Source organism: Vipera ursinii, assembly GCF_947247035.1.
Source record: "Vipera ursinii genome assembly, chromosome: 2".
Classification (NCBI taxonomy): Eukaryota; Metazoa; Chordata; class Lepidosauria; order Squamata; family Viperidae; genus Vipera; species Vipera ursinii.
Window position 1 is genome coordinate 93,305,240 of NC_139513.1, and position 17,406 is coordinate 93,322,645.

Here is a 17,406-nt window from a genome sequence, read left to right on the forward strand (position 1 = left end):
AGAACTCACAGTCCTGGTTTCCATCTTGATGCCTTAACCACTACACCAAACTGGGTCTCATTTCCATTTTAGCAAGCCCCAAAACAATAACTTTTGTTTTGCCAAAGGATGCAAGAAATTATAAATACCTAAGGAATCCTGGAAACTGTAATTTACAAAGAGTTTGGATAACCTCAAGAGCTTCCAGATGGCTAATTTCCTGAAAGGTAGACATGCAGCTTTAAAAAAAAATACAAGTAGTTCTCAACTTATGACCACAATTCAACCCAAAATTTATGTTGCTAAGTAAGACGTTTGTTAAGTGAGTTTTGCCCCATTTTACGATTTTTTTGCCACATTTGTTAAGTGAATCACTACAGTTGTTAAGTTAGTAATATGGTTGTTAAGTGAATCTAATTTCCCCATTGACTTGGCTTGTCAGAAGGTCACAAAAGGGAATCACTGGAACACCAACTGTCATAAATGTGAGTCAGTTGCCAAGCATCAGAATGTAAATCACATGACCGTGGGGGGTGTAAAAAATGGTCACAAGCCACTTTTTTCAGTGCCGCTGTAACTTTGAAGAGTTGCTAAGCAAACTGTTGTAAGTTGAGGACTATCTGAACTTACTTATTTGTTTTTATTAGATTTATTAAGGTTGCCTGATTCCAAAAATACATTTTAATCCATTATCATCATCGGAGGAAGCGATAATTAAGAAAATATTGGACCGTGCGGAAATGGATAGACTCACATTGAGAATCGAAGAAAAAGAAGATAAAGAATATTTATTGTATCAATGGTTGGAAAAACAAAATAGAGAGTAAGAACTTAATGTTTATGACTAAGCAAAAACTAACCCAGACAACACGTTCTCTAAGCCCTAATGAATCGTAATGACAGAAAATTAATAAAATACTTTAAAAAAAAACAGAACCATTATTTATGACACGTGTTTTCTTCTCATGTTTTGGTACTCCTGGTTAATTTTTATGACTAAGCAAAAATTAACCCAGACAACACGTTGTTCACTAAGCCCTAATGAATCGTAATGACAGAAAATTAATAAAATACTTTTTTAAAAAACAGAACCATTATTTATGACACGTGTTTTCTTCTCATGTTTTGGTACTCCTGGTTGTAGCAAAACAAGAGTTCCATTTTGTTCTTCTGTTACACTGAAGTCTGAACTGGATCTGTTCTTTTAAAAATTAAGACAATAGGAACCTAGAACATGAGCTGGGCCAAAGTTAGGGTTTTTTATGTAACATTTATATTACTGCAAGAGTGCGGATGGACTTTCATTCGCTGGGATCAGGAAAAGCTGTCTTGAAACATGTGGCAGCTCTTTTAATTCAGTGGAAAGCCTGGCAATCGATAAGACTCTCTTTAACAACCAGGCCATAAAAAGATAGCTTTCTAGCTAAAGAAGATGGATGCGCATAGACTATTTGATGGGGTCTGTTCTGTTCAAAAGAAAGCAAGTCAAGAAAAATTAAAGAACAGGTAGAGTCACTAGACACAAATCTGGCAGGGCTGCTGCCCATTTTCATTACAGGCAGGGCATCGTAGAGCTCTGTATGACTCTTTAAACCGATTAGCCAACATTGAAAACTTGCTTCCGTGACACACAGCACAGGGAGCAGAGCCCGATCCTTTGCACTGTGAGCAGCTGCTCTCCTCATCGCCTTCCTGAAACGCAAAGGCTTGATTAGATTTTTTTTTTATTCCTTCATATCGGTTCACACAGTCCTTTATCTAAAAGAAAAACAAGTGACAGGAAAAGTTCTCCCAAGATATGGCTTGAATAGCCTACTTTTCTGCTGATTTGATTTAATAATTTTGGCAATTATTCCTCACCCCATTTTTTTCCCCTTGGCAAAATGAGCAGATTACAAGATTTGCATAGTTTTCATTCCAGACTTTTAAATACTATTCAAACATAGTTTGGATTTTGCTGCTGGAAGTAGGGAAGGGAGACATCTTGCAGACTTTCGTTGTGACCAGTTGTTTCAATTTTTCAGCGTTTTAAAAAAATAAAACAACTGATGAATAAAGAACAATCAACCAATGGAATGACTTGCCCTCTGAAGTTGTGGGGTGCTCCATCACTGGAGGCTTTCAAAAAGCGACTGGACAACTATGTATCTGAAATGGTATAGGGTCTCCTGTTTGAGCAGTGGGTTGGACTAAAAGACCTCCAAGGTCCCTTCCAATTCTATTATTCTATATTCTAAGTTCATTCCTAGAGTCCCTGCTGCATCTATTTTTAACTTGAAGGATGGCAAAAGGATTATCATACAGAAGATGGAGTGGATTTATTCTCTGTTTCCCTAGAGGGCAGGTCCAGAACCAAAGGATTAAAAGTCCAAGGAAAGAGGTTCTCACTGTATATCAGGCAGAACTTCCTGAATGTTTGAGCGACAGATTACCATAATGGTCTTCGGAGTTTTCCTTCACTGGGAATTCTTCAAAGGATAGATCAACAGATCTAGATGACCTCTAAGGTCCTTTCCAAAGCCATGATACATTTATTTACTTATGTCATTTACCTTCTATCTCAATCCTCATAGACTTTCATGGTTTAGAGATATTAGGTGTCTGTGTCTTATACCAATAGCTTTATCAGTAGGCATATTAAACAGTTGTTCAGAATTCCACTTTGGCAGAAGATGTGTATGTATAACCTTATGAAAGAAATTAAACTAGAGTACATGTTAAAGGACAAGAAAAAAGATAATTGGATTTTGATGTGTGGTTGAAATTAGGGTTATTATGTCTAGGTTGCAAAAGTCAGATTAGATTAGATGATAGTCAAGAATTAGTTTTCTTTATCTCTTTGCCAGCAGCAGGAGCCTGTCTAGATTTTGTCCTTGTAGGCTTCCTACACATGACGGAAACCTTATATTTAAGACTTATCACCCTAATAATGAAAAAGGGCTTGTTTATTACAAGCTCCCCCCCCCCCCCGATGACTTATCCAGAATGTTTTCTAATGCTTGTTGTTGTTTGCTTATTGATAGTCTAATCAAACCTACCAAAAATGTAGATTTTGTCAGCATCTCCATTTTTTACCTCATCCTCAACAGTGTTCATGAAAGATTGGCAACATCATTATGTAATCCAGAACAAAGGGAATGGCACTATTTTTTTCCAATGATTTCAGTGATTAAAATACTGACAAATTGTATCTTGTGGAAGTCCAGCAATCTAATTTTCAAATTCTCATGGGAATCTTATTTCTTTACTTTTATCCTGCTTTTATTATTTTTTTAATTAACTCAAGGCAGCAGGCTTACCTAATAGTCTTTCCTACTACTACTTTCCTCACAACAACAATCCTGTGAGGTGAGTTGGGCTGAGAGGAAGTGACTGGCCCAAAGTCACCCAGCCAGCTTTCATGCCTAAGGTAGCACTAGAACTCACAGTCTCCTGGTTTCTAATTTCATGCCTTAACCATTAGACAAAATCTCACAGGAGAAATATGCCATATTATTGTAATATAAGACTGGGTGGTTTCATAATATTTGGACCATGTTTAATTTTTAATTAATTATCCATGTGGGATTCCTCATGTCCATCTAGAGCACAGTATCAAACTCGATCGTGTCACGTGACTTATTGTGACATATTGTGACTTTTTTTTTGCCTTTCTGGAGCTAGGGTGGGCGTCGCCTGTGCATGATGCATCCGGCCCACAGGCCACCAGTTTGATACCCCTGATGTAGAGGAATCACAAATGCCTTGTTGTCAACCCCCGGGATGGATAACCTGACTTCACTCCAGTGAATGCATAAAGTCGGAAGAAAACAAGAAACCATTTCCTGCAAGAGAACAATTCCTCTCTTCCTGACACTTGGAGAAGAAAGATTGAAAAAGAGACAAACAAGAGAGCACATAATATATGCTTCCCAATGAATGATACCTCTTATATACTTGTCCCCAAAAGTACTAGTATTTGTGTGTTTTTGTGCATGTTAAATACAAACAGTATTTTTTGTGTGTGCTTGTGTATGGCATTAGAAACAGGCCTATTGAGACTTCATTCTGCCAAACAGGGAGAACACGGAATGATTTGGCAAGGACATGCCTTGCCAAGAGCTTTAGCAATACCATTCTTGGAAAAGTTATAGCTCTGGATTCTCTGTTGTTAGCATTGGCTAAGTTCAGGTATTTCAAAATGTTTTTGTTGTAGTTACAAAACAGGTGACATCAATGATAAACATGACAAACTAGTTTATACATCATATGAGGTGTTATCTTCATGTTTATTCATTCTGGTGAGTTAACTTAGAGATAATTATGGAGTGATAATGGGGTGAGTTCCTTTGACCTAGAATTCTTATCTCTGCTAGCAAAACTGTCATCAACATTTCATATGCCCTAAAAGCTCTTAGCTCCTCTTTAATTATATAAATTTTATTTTACTGTAATTTGTGAGTATGTACACCCGCTTTTTTCTAAGTTCTCTTTTGCTTCCAAAATGTCTAGATAACAAAGTTTTTAACAAGTAATGTTGATGGAGTCACACCTGAAATTCTGGCCATATCCAGGAGAATCCTGAACCAAAGAAAATGAAATCAATTGTCTTACCCAAACATGTTGGTTGTGGCCTGACTCAGTTTCATCACTGTTTATGTTTTCATTGCTTTGATTGCTGCTACTTCCTCCTCCTCCTTCAGGGTGCATGAAGGAGCAATCATCAACACCTTTGTTTTGCATGATTCTTTGTATTAGCTCTTTCTTGTTCAGGGGTGTCCGGATTATTTTTAGATTGCTGGTATAGATGATAATCTTCCCAAAATCTAAAATGCGGGGATGCTGAAATGGAATGGTATATGTAGATGTTTAAATTTTTAGAAAGACGGATGATCTTTTTAATGAGCTCCAGCCCATACTTGGTAAAGAGCAGATTGCTTTCTTTCATTGCCCAGTAAAGTCAAGAGAAAGTCCTCCCACTGATTTGCAAATCTTATATATTTGCAAAAGCTCCAACATGTCCAGCCTACCAGACTTCTCCCCAAGTTGAATAAAAAGCCTGACCTCCTCAAATGGGAGTTAAAGAAAGATGGAAATTGGCTAGGTCAGAAGGCCTTACTAAAGTTCATTCTTTCTCATTGCACAAAGAAAGTTATCTGGATCATTTATGGATTACATTTTCAAATCAGCTGAATAATAGCAATAGCACTTAGACTTAAATACTGCTTTACAGCCTTCTCTAAGTGGTTTACAGAGTCAGCATATTGCCCCCCAACAATCTGGGTCCTCATTTTACCGACCTCAGAAGGATGGAAGGCTGAGTCAACCTTGAGCTGCTCAGAATCAAACTCCTGGAGTGAGAAGTGAGTTAGTCTTCAGTACTGCATTCTAACCACTGCGCCACCATGCAGTGGCAGGTCTTCTCATTGCTGTACTGCTTAATTGACTGATATATATTATAGAAGGGAGGGAGGGAATGAGAGAGACAGGTAGAAGGAAAGGTGACCCCATATCTTCACACTGTGGGTTCACCCATTCCTACTTTGGACTCTGGCATCCAACCTAACTATCACTGGTTACTGATATGCAAACCCAACAAGTTTACAATGAGAAATGTCTATTTCAGGCTGAAAAACAGTTCTCCGTTGTTATCTAAGTCCTACATGGATGTCGGTTTTGCTAATAAGAAATGTGTTTGAATAAAATGCTTTGTAAATCATTGCATTCACATTTCTATTCCTTCAGAGTTCATTGTCGGCTTCTATACTCTTATTATTTCAGCAGGTTTACTCAGCAGTTGGATTTTAGTGTAGCACATTCTGTTTCTGTTTCTTGTAATAAAAGTGCTTGCAAATGGCATCCAGAGCTGGATTTAATTCTTTAAGGCACTATATACTAGTTCAAATTGTCCTATTTCTAATTTTAAATGAATTGCTACCACCACTACTGAACAGTTACCCATCTTTAAATTAAAGATTAAAATCTAAATCTTCCATAATTCCAGAACTAGAATGAAGAATCCCAGGCAATAACAATGAAATCCAGTCTCTTAATGATGATGATAACTTTATTGTCACTTTGAATGTACACCAATCGGCATACATCAAAATGAAATTTCGTTGCATACAGCTCTCAAAGGGTCACCACCTCCGATATATACTTCTTGTTCGTGGCCCACTCAAATTTCACATTGTCCATTTTAGTCTCTAGGGAGTGAACGATGGCACACAGGACAGATGGAAATGGGGCTCCATGTGGATTAGCCCTCAAATTCGCTTGTATTCTGTCAACCTCACCTTCTTTCCTTTTTCTGATCCTGACTCTTCCACCTTTTCCTTAAAGAGGCCTTGCTTCTTTTCGCCCCTGGAGCACGCTGCTGCTGCCACCAACTCCTCCAAAAGCCCCACTCCCTTCCTCTAGGCCTGCCGACAGCCTCATCCAGTTCCTTCACTCCATAAGCTCCAGGTCCTCTCCTCCTCTGCCTCCTCTGGAAACAGCCCTGATTTGCAATACAATCCATCAGTGGGCCAGCAGTCAGATCTTGCTGCTGGTAGAACAAATTCAAACAGTGCCAACGACTTTTAACGGTCTCACCAACAGTTCCAAAACAGCTAGAAACTTGCCATGCCAGCAAAGATTGTCGGTCCTATGTCATATGTTACCTTAGTTCCACCATGTTGCTCAAACACATTAAAATCTTCCTGATCATGTGGCCTATATATCTGTCTTCATGTTCAATCCTCCCATGGACAATTAAGGGATGCCTATCCTGGACTGTCTGGACTTTTTTAGACTTATGCGGCAATATACGAGCACGGACTTGTACGCCCTCAGGGGTGCCCCCCTCTCCTGGGTGCGACCCGCCTCCTTAAACATTTCTAACCTCGATGACGGGCCCGAGTTTTGGGTCTCTGAGAGATGGCTGGGCAGGGGCAGGGGCCGTCAATGTAAATCTAGAAAGCCTCTGATTATTTTTTTATCAAAATTTTTTATAGGGCTAGGGAGCGGGGTGGGAGACAGGGGTTGTCTGGCTATGGGGGGTGGCCAATCAACCATGGTTCAGGCCAGACTTGGGTCTGACTGCACGGGGGGAGAACGGGGTGGCGTTGTCGCCGGGGCTCATGAGCGGGTCGTGGGATTATCAATTCCCACGACGGGGAATGGCAGCAGGCAGATAGACAGGGGGCCGTATCGCTACCGGGAGGGCCGTCTCCGCTACTTGCAAGCGGTGAGGCGCTCCGACCCTCTGCTTCTTCCCCGAGATCCCGGGAGTGAGGATGTTCAGCCTCCTGAGCTCCGGCTGGTGTACCTGAACGCCAGGTCCGTGGTTAACAAAGCTCCCCTCGTTAGGGATTTAGTTGAGGGTGAGCATGCGGACCTGGCTTGCATCACGGAGACTTGGTTGGGCCCAGAGGGTGGGGTCCCTTTGGTTGACCTCTGCCCACCAGGCTTCCGGGTGCTACACCGGCCACGAGCTCATGGTAGGGGTGGGGGAGTGGCGGTTACTATTAGGGAGACCTTATGTCCGCAGGAGACCACCATTTCTCAGATAGTCGGGTGTGAGTCTCTCTTTGTGAGATTTGGTTCTGGGGCGCAGTTGGGCTTGCTGCTGGTGTACATTTCGCCTAGTCGCACAGCGGCAGCCCTGCCCGAGCTGCTCGATATCCTCTCGGGTTTGGTGGTTGAGTTTCCCAAACTTATAGTTTTGGGAGACTTCAATCTACCATCCCTGGGAGGTTCATCTGAGCTAGCTCGGGAGTTCATGGATTCCATGACGGCCATGGACCTGACGCAAGTAATTTCAGAGCCAACTCATGAGGGAGGCCACACCCTTGACCTGATTTTTTTATCTAGACGGTGGTTGGATGATCTTGGTGGGGGCTCTCCATTTATTATGCGCCTGTCATGGACCGATCATCATCTCCTGCGGCTGGTCTTCCGTTTTGCCACCCCCCGCCGTGGGGACGCGGAACCAATTAGATGGTACTGCCCCAGACGCTTAATGGATCCTGATAGATTCCAAGCGGCGCTGGGGTCCCCACCTGCCTCCATTGCTCACAGCTCGGCGGATGCCTTAGTGGAAGCCTGGGAAAGGGCAGCCACTGAGGCACTTGACCGGGTTGTAACCTTGCGGCCCCTGACCCGGCGCAGATCCCAGCGAGCTCCATGGTTCTCCGCGGAGCTCCGGGAGATGAAGCGTCGGAAACGGGGCCTAGAGAGCTGTTGGAGGTCTAGCTGATCCGAACCCGACCGGTTGCGGTTAAGAACCTATATTAGGTCTTATCTCGCAGCGATGAGGGTGGCGAGGTGTAATTACTTCTCCACCCTCATCGCGTCCGCAGATAATCGCCCGGCCGCCCTGTTTAGGGTGACTCGCTCACTTCTTAATCAGGAGGTGAGGGAGGATCCCTTGCAGGGTCGTGCCGAGGAATTTAGCCAACATCTGTCGGATAAAATCGCTCGGATTCGGACCGGTTTGACTCCAACTGGGCAGAGTCAGGCGATCAGGACACGGGCGGTCTTGTCAACGTTACCTGGGAAGAGTTTGATTCTGTGACCCCTGATGAAGTGGACAGGATTATGGGGAGGCTGAGCTCCTCCACATGTTTGTTGGACCCATGCCCTTCCTGGCTGGTCTATGCAGCTAGGGAGAGGACACGAGGCTGGCTCCAGGCGGTTATATCTGCTTCCTTGAGTGAGGGCTATTTCCCCACCATCTTGAAGGAGGCGGTGGTGAGACCTCTCCTCAAGAAGCCTGCCTTGGACCCGGCTGTTTTGAACAACTTTCGTCCAGTCTCCAACCTTCGCTTTCTTGCGAAGGTTGTCGAGAGTGTGGTGGCGCATCAGCTCCCTCTGGTCCTGGATGAAGCGGATTATCTGGACCCCTACCAATCGGGTTTCAGGCCCGGGTACAGCACGGAGACGGCATTGGTCGCTCTGGTGAATGATCTCTGGAGGGCTCGGGACAGGGGATATTCCTCTGTCCTAGTCCTATTAGACCTCTCAGCGGCTTTCGATACCATCGACCATGGTATCTTGCTGCGGCGTCTCAGGGTATTGGGAGTGGGAGGCACAGTTCTTCAGTGGTTCTCCTCCTATCTCCTGGGACGCTCGCAGTCGGTGTTAGCAGGGGGGCAGAGATCGGCCCCTAGGTCTCTCGTTTGTGGAGTTCCTCAGGGGTCGGTTCTCTCGCCTCTCCTGTTCAACATCTATATGAAACCGCTGGGTGAGATCATTCGTGGTTTTGGAGTTGGGTATCATCAATATGCCGATGACACCCAACTTTTCTTTTCGACCCCAAACCACCCCAGTGATGCCCTCGCTGTGATGTCCCGTTGCCTGGAGGCGGTTCGGGTCTGGATGGGGAGGAACAGACTTCAACTCAACCCTGACAAGACTGAGTGGCTGTACATTCCGGCATCCCGGGACATTCAAAATGTTCCATCTCTTTCTATGGGGGGTGAGCTCTTACGCCCCGTGGATAGGGCTCGCAACTTGGGAGTCCTCCTAGATTCACGGCTTACCTTGGAAGATCATATAGTGGCCGTGACTAGGGGGGCTTTCGCCCAGGTTCGCCTGGTGCGCCAGTTGCGGCCCTATCTGGACTGGGATGCCCTGTGTACAGTCACTCATGCGCTCGTGACCTCTCGCCTTGACTACTGTAATGCTCTCTACATGGGGCTTCCCTTGAAGACCACTCGGAGGCTCCAACTGGTACAGAATGCGCCCGCGAGAGTTGTCTTGGGAGTTTCCCGGTACTCCCATGTTACACCTTTGCTCCGCGAGCTGCATTGGTTACCAGTTGTCTTCCGGGTGAGGTTCAAGGTTTTGGTTATGATCTTTAAGTCCTTACATGGCATGGGTCCGGGTTACCTCGGAGACCACCTGCTGCCAGCGTCAACTCCCCTCCACCCTGTGCGTTCCCACAGAGAGGGCCTCCTCAGGGTGCCTCCAGTCAGGGAATGCCAACTGGTGGCCCCCAGGGGGAGAGCCTTCTCTGTGGGCGCCCCGGCATTATGGAACCAACTGCCGGTGGAGCTCCGGATGGCATCAGACCTCCGAACTTTCCGTCGTGGCCTGAAGACCCACTTATTTGAATTAGCTGGTCTGGCCTGATGGAGGATTATGGGTTTTAAATTGTTGTTTTAGAATTGTATTATTATTTTTAACTGGGCATTGGTTTAATCTTTTTTTAACTTTTGTATTGTTATTTATATATGCCCTGTGAACCGCCCTGAGTCCCTAGGGAGAAGGGCGGTATACAAATTAAATAAAACCTAAACCTAAACTGTTGTGTATGTAAATAGTTAGCAATAAGCCATGAAAGAGATTGCAAACACAGTGCAGCTTTGCAAGGTTTAAAGCGGGAAAATAAGGTGCAATCATTGGACGCCACAACCAAGGAGCGGGAAAACAGACTGTTTGTATTGGTTACAGTTCAAACGCTTTCTCTATAAAAGGGTTGCAACATTTGACATTTGACAGTTGACTTTGTGTATTCAATAAACTCGTTCAGTGTTAACCACTCTGAGTCCTCGTCAATTCGAACCAAACAACTGGCGACGAAGGTGGGATTGACAGAAGACCAGAGATTAGGAAGAATTGTCGTGAAGGCGGCAAAGTCAGAGCGAGTCACAGTCAACCGAGCGGCCGCGGCAGAATAGGAAAAAAAATTCTCCGAATGGCGCAAATCGGGTCACTGAAGGAATTTGACCCTAACTTCCCCGAAGATTGGGAAGAATACATTGGTCAGGTCGAAGGATTCCTGTTAGTGAACGGAATCACTGACGACCGAAAAAAAGCGGCGGCACTTTTGACAATTTGCGGCACACCGGTCTACAGAGTCGCTGTCGGGCTGTGCCAGCCACAACCAGTCTCCAGCGTGCCCTATGCCGACCTCCTTGCAAAACTAAAGGTTCACTTTACTCCCCGAAGGTCCGAACTTTTTTGGCGGCGCATCTTCGAGAAGAGAAATCAGAGACCGGGGGAGTCCATACAGAAATTCGTCGCTGCCGTCAGGGAAGCCGCAGTACGTTGCAAATACGATAATTTAGAAATTAGGATTCGGGACAGAGTCGTGCTGGGCTTACGCGATGAACAATTACAAAATAGAATAATCGCCAAACCTACCGGCGATTTACAGGAAGTGCTCGACGAACTCCTAACGTATGAGTCAACCGGGTATCGCGACCCCCCCCGCAGTAGCATGGCGACAGCACCTGAAATTAACCAAGAGGGCTATGTGGACTGCGGGGAGGTGGATCAGCAGTGGGAGGAAGAGATCGCCGAAGTCTCCAGGCGATTTGGAAAGATGGCACCCAGACAACTTAGAAGCGAGGGGCCTGAACCAGGCCGCCGGCAACAACCCGCAACACCGCAAAGACCACCGACCGGGGCACAACGACCGTGGCGGGACACCGCAACCAGACCGCGCGACAACGACACCCAGAACCGATGTGGCAGCTGTGGCGGCAACCATCCCCGCGCTTCCTGCCGATTCCGCACCGCCAAGTGCAGGGCTTGCGGCAAGACCGGCCACATCCAGGCCATCTGCAGAAACCGCGTTCGGGACTCCCGTCTGAATGAAGTCGATGTGTGGCCAGAGGGTAAGGTAACCCCCAATGCTAGTGGCAAGGAGACCCCTAGATCCCGGGCGAAATTTCCAAACCTAAGGGAGGTGGCCCGAGTCAATCGGAGACGGCAGGGAAGGGGGCACAATTTTCCGGACGGAAAATTAAAAATTACAGTCCTTCTGCAAGGGGTCCCTTGCAGAATGGAAATCGACTCAGGGGCTTCAGTGTCGATAATTTCCACTGAAACCCTTGAGAAAATCGAACAACTAAGTGGAAAAAGAATTCCACTTAGTCCAACAAATATTCAATTAATGGACTTCCAAAAAAGTCCAATAATCGTAAAAGGAAAGACCAGCCTTAGAGTAAACTTTAAGGGGTTTAAGGGGGTCTTAGATTTGATAGTTACGGAGGGGAATAGGACCAGCTTAATAGGGCTTAATTGGTTTCCTGCCCTGGGAATTTGGATAGGGGGAATAAATTCAGTGATCAGAAATAAGACCCTCGAATCCGTCTGCAAAGAATTTGCAGACGTATTCGATGGATCTCTAGGCAAGTACAAAGGGCCCCCCATTAATTTTAACCTAGACCCCTCAGTAAACCCAATCAGGCTAAAGGCCCGGAGGGTACCTTTTGCCTTAAAAGAAAAAATCGAGGCCGAGCTCGACCGGCTTGTAGGCCTCGGAGTTTTAGAACCCGTTGAGGGCGGTTTGTGGGAGACGCCGATCGTCACACCCCTCAAACCCAATGGGGATGTGAGGATCTGCGCCGACTATAAAGCGACCCTCAACATTGGAATGAAAAAGCATGCTTACCCGGTCCCGACGGTGAAGCAGGTCCTCGCCACGATCCAGGACGCCGCCATCTTCGCCAAGCTCGACTTGGCGCATGCGTACTTACAGTTGACTGTTTCCAAAGAGGCTGCAGAGGCACAGACAATTGTTACCCACAAGGGGGCGTTCCGAGTCCACAGACTGCAATTTGGAATTGCAGCTGCTCCAGGCATCTTCCAAGAAGTGATGGAGAGGACCTTAAAGGGCATACCTGGAGTATGCCCTTACTTTGATGATGTCCTAATAGCTGGAAAAGATGAAGGAATGTTAGTAGAGCGACTGGAACAGGTACTGGGTAGATTTAGAAAGGCTGGATTAAAATTAAAAAAGGAAAAATGTAGCATAGGGGTTAAGTCCACTGATTTTTTGGGGTTCAGGATTGACAAAAGCGGAGTCCACCCTACCCCTGAAAAAATTAAAGCAATAAAAGGGGCGCCTGAACCAAGGAACAAGGCTGAGCTACAGGCCTTCCTAGGCTTGGTAAATTTTTATCACACTTTTGTGCCACATAAGGCTGCCATTGCAGAACCACTGCACAGGCTTTTAGATAAGAAGACCCCTTGGCATTGGCAAGACAAGCACAAAGCGAGTTTCCAGACCTTAAAAGATATCCTTTCCAGTAGCTCAACTGTAACCCACTTTATAGAAAACAGACCAATCTACCTGGCGTGCGATGCTTCGCCTTATGGCGTTGGGGCAGTAATCAGCCATTTAGACACCCAGGGAATGCAAAGACCCATTGCTTACTACTCCCGCACACTAACCAAGGCAGAGCGGAACTATGCTCAAATTGACCGGGAAGCTTTAGCCATAGTGGCAGGAGTTAAAAAGTTCCACGACTACCTGTATGGCAGGAACTTTACAATACTGACAGACCACAAACCCCTGCTGGGACTGTTTACCACAGATAAACAGACTCCCCAAATTATGTCTCCCAGGATGCTGAGATGGTCCATTTTCCTCTCAGCATATTCATTTTCCCTCCAATACCGACCAGGTAAGGACATGGGTCATGCAGACGCTCTTAGCAGATTGCCCCTTAGCACAACAGAGGAGGACCCTGCCCCAGTGGGACAAGTAATGTCCCTACAAGATATTCCTGATCTGCCCCTAACTGCTAAAGACATAGCTGAGGCAACCAATAAGGACCTCATCTTAAGGAGAGTAATGGCCTGGGTCATGAGCGGTTGGCCCAACGCCAACCCGGACGTAAAATACAGTCCATTTTTCCGAAGGAAGGATGAACTATCAGTTCATATGGGTTGCTTACTTTGGGGAACTCGTGTAGTAATTCCAGGAATCCACAAATCAGCTATTCTATTTGAATTGCATGAGGGACACCCCGGAATAGTAAGGATGAAGGCCCTGGCTAGGAGTCACTTGTGGTGGCCAGGATTGGACCAAGACATTGAGGAATGCGTTGCCAATTGCCATCTGTGCCAACGTTCCAGGCCTGAACAACAACACATCCGCACACATAAATGGGAGCTAGCTAGGAATCCTTGGTCCAGGATTCATATTGACTTCGCTGGACCTTTCCAGGGGTTAACGTTCCTTGTAGTGGTCGACAGCTACTCTAGATGGCTAGAAGTAGTACCGGTCAGTTCAGTAACGGCAGGCAGAACAATACAGGCATTAAGGGGCCTCTTTGCCACTCATGGGTTGCCGGATTTAATAGTGTCTGATAACGGGCCACAATTCACATCTATTGAATTTCAGGATTTCCTCAAGGCCAACTCGATTAAGCATAAGACTTCTGCACCCTTCCACCCCTCCACCAACGGATTGGCTGAAAGGAACGTGAGGACCACGAAGGACGCGCTTAAAAGAATCATTCGAGGTGACTGGCATCAGAGACTAGCTGAGTTCTTGTTGGCTCAACACACAACCCCTTGTTCGGCTACAGGGAAAAGTCCAGCTGAAATGAGGTGGGGAAGAAAAATCTTGACCAAGTTGGACAGACTACACCCTGACAGACTCCAACCAAACATTGAATTAGACATTCCTAACAGAACATTTGAAGTGGGGGACTTGATTTGGGCCAGGAACTACGCCCAAAGGGATAAATGGATTCCTGGGGTGGTAACTGAAATCTTAGGTCCCCTATCATACATCATTGAGGGGGAAGGGAATAGGGTCTGTAAAAGACACATAGACCAGCTGAGGAAAAGATCTAGTGGGTGTGTGCCAGCTGAGGGGGACCAAAGCTCAGTTAGGGCAAACAGTACAGATAACATTAGGCCAGAAAGTGGTGTAGTGGTTGGGCAAGATGACATATTTCCTGATGCCCATCAACAACAATTCAGTCCAATTGATTGGGAAATACCCCTGCGAAGTAGGCCAGTGACAACTGAATCCCAAACACAACCTAATACACAAGGCAGTACATCTGAAGCCAGTAACCCTGAGCCCAGGTCTAGTAGTAACCAGCATAGTAACCAGCAGCCAAGCAGTCAACCAGGAAGAAGGGTCCCTAGCAGCCAAAGTAACAGATACCCTTCTAGAATACATAGGCCACCAAAATACCTAATGGATTTTGTAAAGAAATGACACCAACTGGGGGGTAAGGGGTGTTGTGTATGTAAATAGTTAGCAATAAGCCATGAAAGAGATTGCAAACACAGTGCAGCTTTGCAAGGTTTAAAGCGGGAAAATAAGGTGCAATCATTGGACGCCACAACCAAGGAGCGGGAAAACAGACTGTTTGTATTGGTTACAGTTCAAACGCTTTCTCTATAAAAGGGTTGCAACATTTGACATTTGACAGTTGACTTTGTGTATTCAATAAACTCGTTCAGTGTTAACCACTCTGAGTCCTCGTCAATTCGAACCAAACATAAACCTAAACCTATAGCCCTTACTATCCCTCCCAAAACTATTTGCCTTCAAGAGCCAATGCAGCCGCAGCCATTCCAGGCGCCGCCATCTTAGAGCTTATGATCATTTTGTTTTTGCATTCTCAGAATAAAACAGAAGGTTTTGAACCACCACATATAGCCAGTAGATCCATTTTGATCTGAAGCGTTACAAGTTTCAAAAATGAATAGACACTGAAATACTATAGTGAAATATACAAACATTTGATTCGACAGAATTATCAGAATCAAACTCCAGGAACCTGTTTGGATACTACTTAGCCTACTAAATTCCAAATCTTATCATTGTAAAACATCCCTACATTTTCAAAGAATTATCAGTTCAGTAGTACGAATATGAGGTTAGGGCATTAGGCTATTTATATAACTACTACTACATTCATGTCAGGATCTCCAAAGTGTTTATGGGTTGAAAGGATTGAACGGTGACATCATTGTTGCCCAGGGGATGCCCAGATGGGGTCTCCTTTCATGTCCCTGTTAAGTTGCCCACCAAAGTGGTATCCATCTCTCTATTTGTAGTTGCCTGCTTTCAAACTGCTGGGTCAGCAGGAGCTGGAGCATGTGACGGGAGCTCACCCCATTACACAGCAGTAACCGGGTCTCAAATGCAAAAGTGCCAAGCATCCTAACCTCAGGAGCCACCGTGCTGCTATGAATATATAAAGAACATATAACTGAAGCAAATGATTAATATTTCATTCAAATAACGTATTACTAAACATGACTAAACATTACTTACTAATACATTACCAAATTAATGTTTTATTACATTTTATTAAATATTACTTACTACAACATTACTTACCTTATAACCATCAGCCTTGTAGTCATTTAGAAGGGAAGAGCTACTTGTGAGGGTGTATTTGTTCCCTTCTCTGAATACACTGATCCTCTGGGCATTCAGTTTAGCTGATGGACAAAAGCTGTGTTCTGGGTTTTCTCTAATCCCCAATAAATTGTCTCGGGGTTCAGAATTCCAGGACTGACAACTATGAGAGCAGTCTTCTGCTGGGATTTCAAGCTCTCGTCCATCTTCATACACTTGTTTTAAGACTCGACCACTGTAGGCTGAGGAAATTTTGAATCTTACTTTTCGGGATCTTGTATCGTGCTTCTGGTTGAATTTCTTCTGGGACTCATCCATAGAGATTAGTTTTTCACAGAAATTCCTAGGAATTTGTCCAGCAGGGATAGCTTCTAAGGCATCTAAATGAACAAACAGAGAGAGGAAAATAAACAAATAAATAAATAAAAAGACTTAGGCAATATATAATTCAAAAGCTCTGTGGGCCCTCTCACATTACAGCTTAAAAGGACACCTCGAGATTAAACATTGATAGAGCATCACACAAAAAAATCATTGCTGCAAGAATGCAAGGAAACAGAAAGAGGAATTAACTCAGGGGACTGGGCCCTAGGTGTGTGTGTGTGTGTGTGTGTGTGTGTGTGTGTGTGTCAACACTAAACAATTCATTGCTACAAATAATCCTCCAGTTTTACCCAAGGAGTAATTAAGTCCCCTTAGATGTAACAGAATCAAATCCTAACTGACTATGGACTGCATTATAGCTGTTTATAGGGGGAGCAATAGTAATTTAATTTATAGTTCTACCTCATTTTTTTCCATGAATCTCCAAGTGGCAGCTGATAGTGGGGGGGGGGGAAAGGTAGATTTTCCCGAGAGCCAGGATTAAAAGATGGGAGTGCTACCATAACTGGTTCTCTGAGCTGGCTTTACTCATCTCATCTCTTTCTCAATACTGAAAAGCACAGAGTAGGTGGAGCTTCATGAAGCTAGCATCCAGAGGTTCTTCCACAGGGTGAGCTTTGAATGCCTGCTTCCCAATATCTATCTTAATGCATCCCCTAATTATGGCCGCTGATAATGGCAAGCAATAGGAAAACAGAGCTATACTTGAAGGCAGTAGCTCTTTGAGCTGAATTCATCCACTCCACTCCTTCCAGAGTAGGGCTAACCTAAGATCATTTTTCTCTCTGAAGCAAAGGACAAGTTGACACATTCTTCCATTCCATGTACAAAAGGTGGGTGGCCTGGAAGCCAAATGCATCATTCTGAGGGGAATAACCTAGCTTTGGGATGCTGTACCATCAATCTTTGCCAGATGAGATAGCTTTCATTTTCTGCCTGCCAGTAGAGCCATTGCT

At 44.9% G+C, this 17,406-nt stretch overlaps 1 protein-coding gene across 1 annotated transcript; it reads right to left on the minus strand.

Annotated features, from left to right (window-relative positions):
* Positions 1 to 1,494: 1,494 nt before the first annotated feature.
* GRXCR2 (glutaredoxin and cysteine rich domain containing 2) lies at positions 1,495 to 16,384 on the minus strand (the record flags this gene model as incomplete). Its single annotated transcript, XM_083353372.1, has 3 exons — positions 1,495 to 1,737; positions 4,573 to 4,800; positions 16,034 to 16,384. The coding sequence occupies 3 exons, from the start codon at positions 16,382 to 16,384 to the stop codon at positions 1,495 to 1,497; spliced, it is 822 nt and encodes a 273-aa protein (XP_083209498.1).
* Positions 16,385 to 17,406: the final 1,022 nt, after the last annotated feature.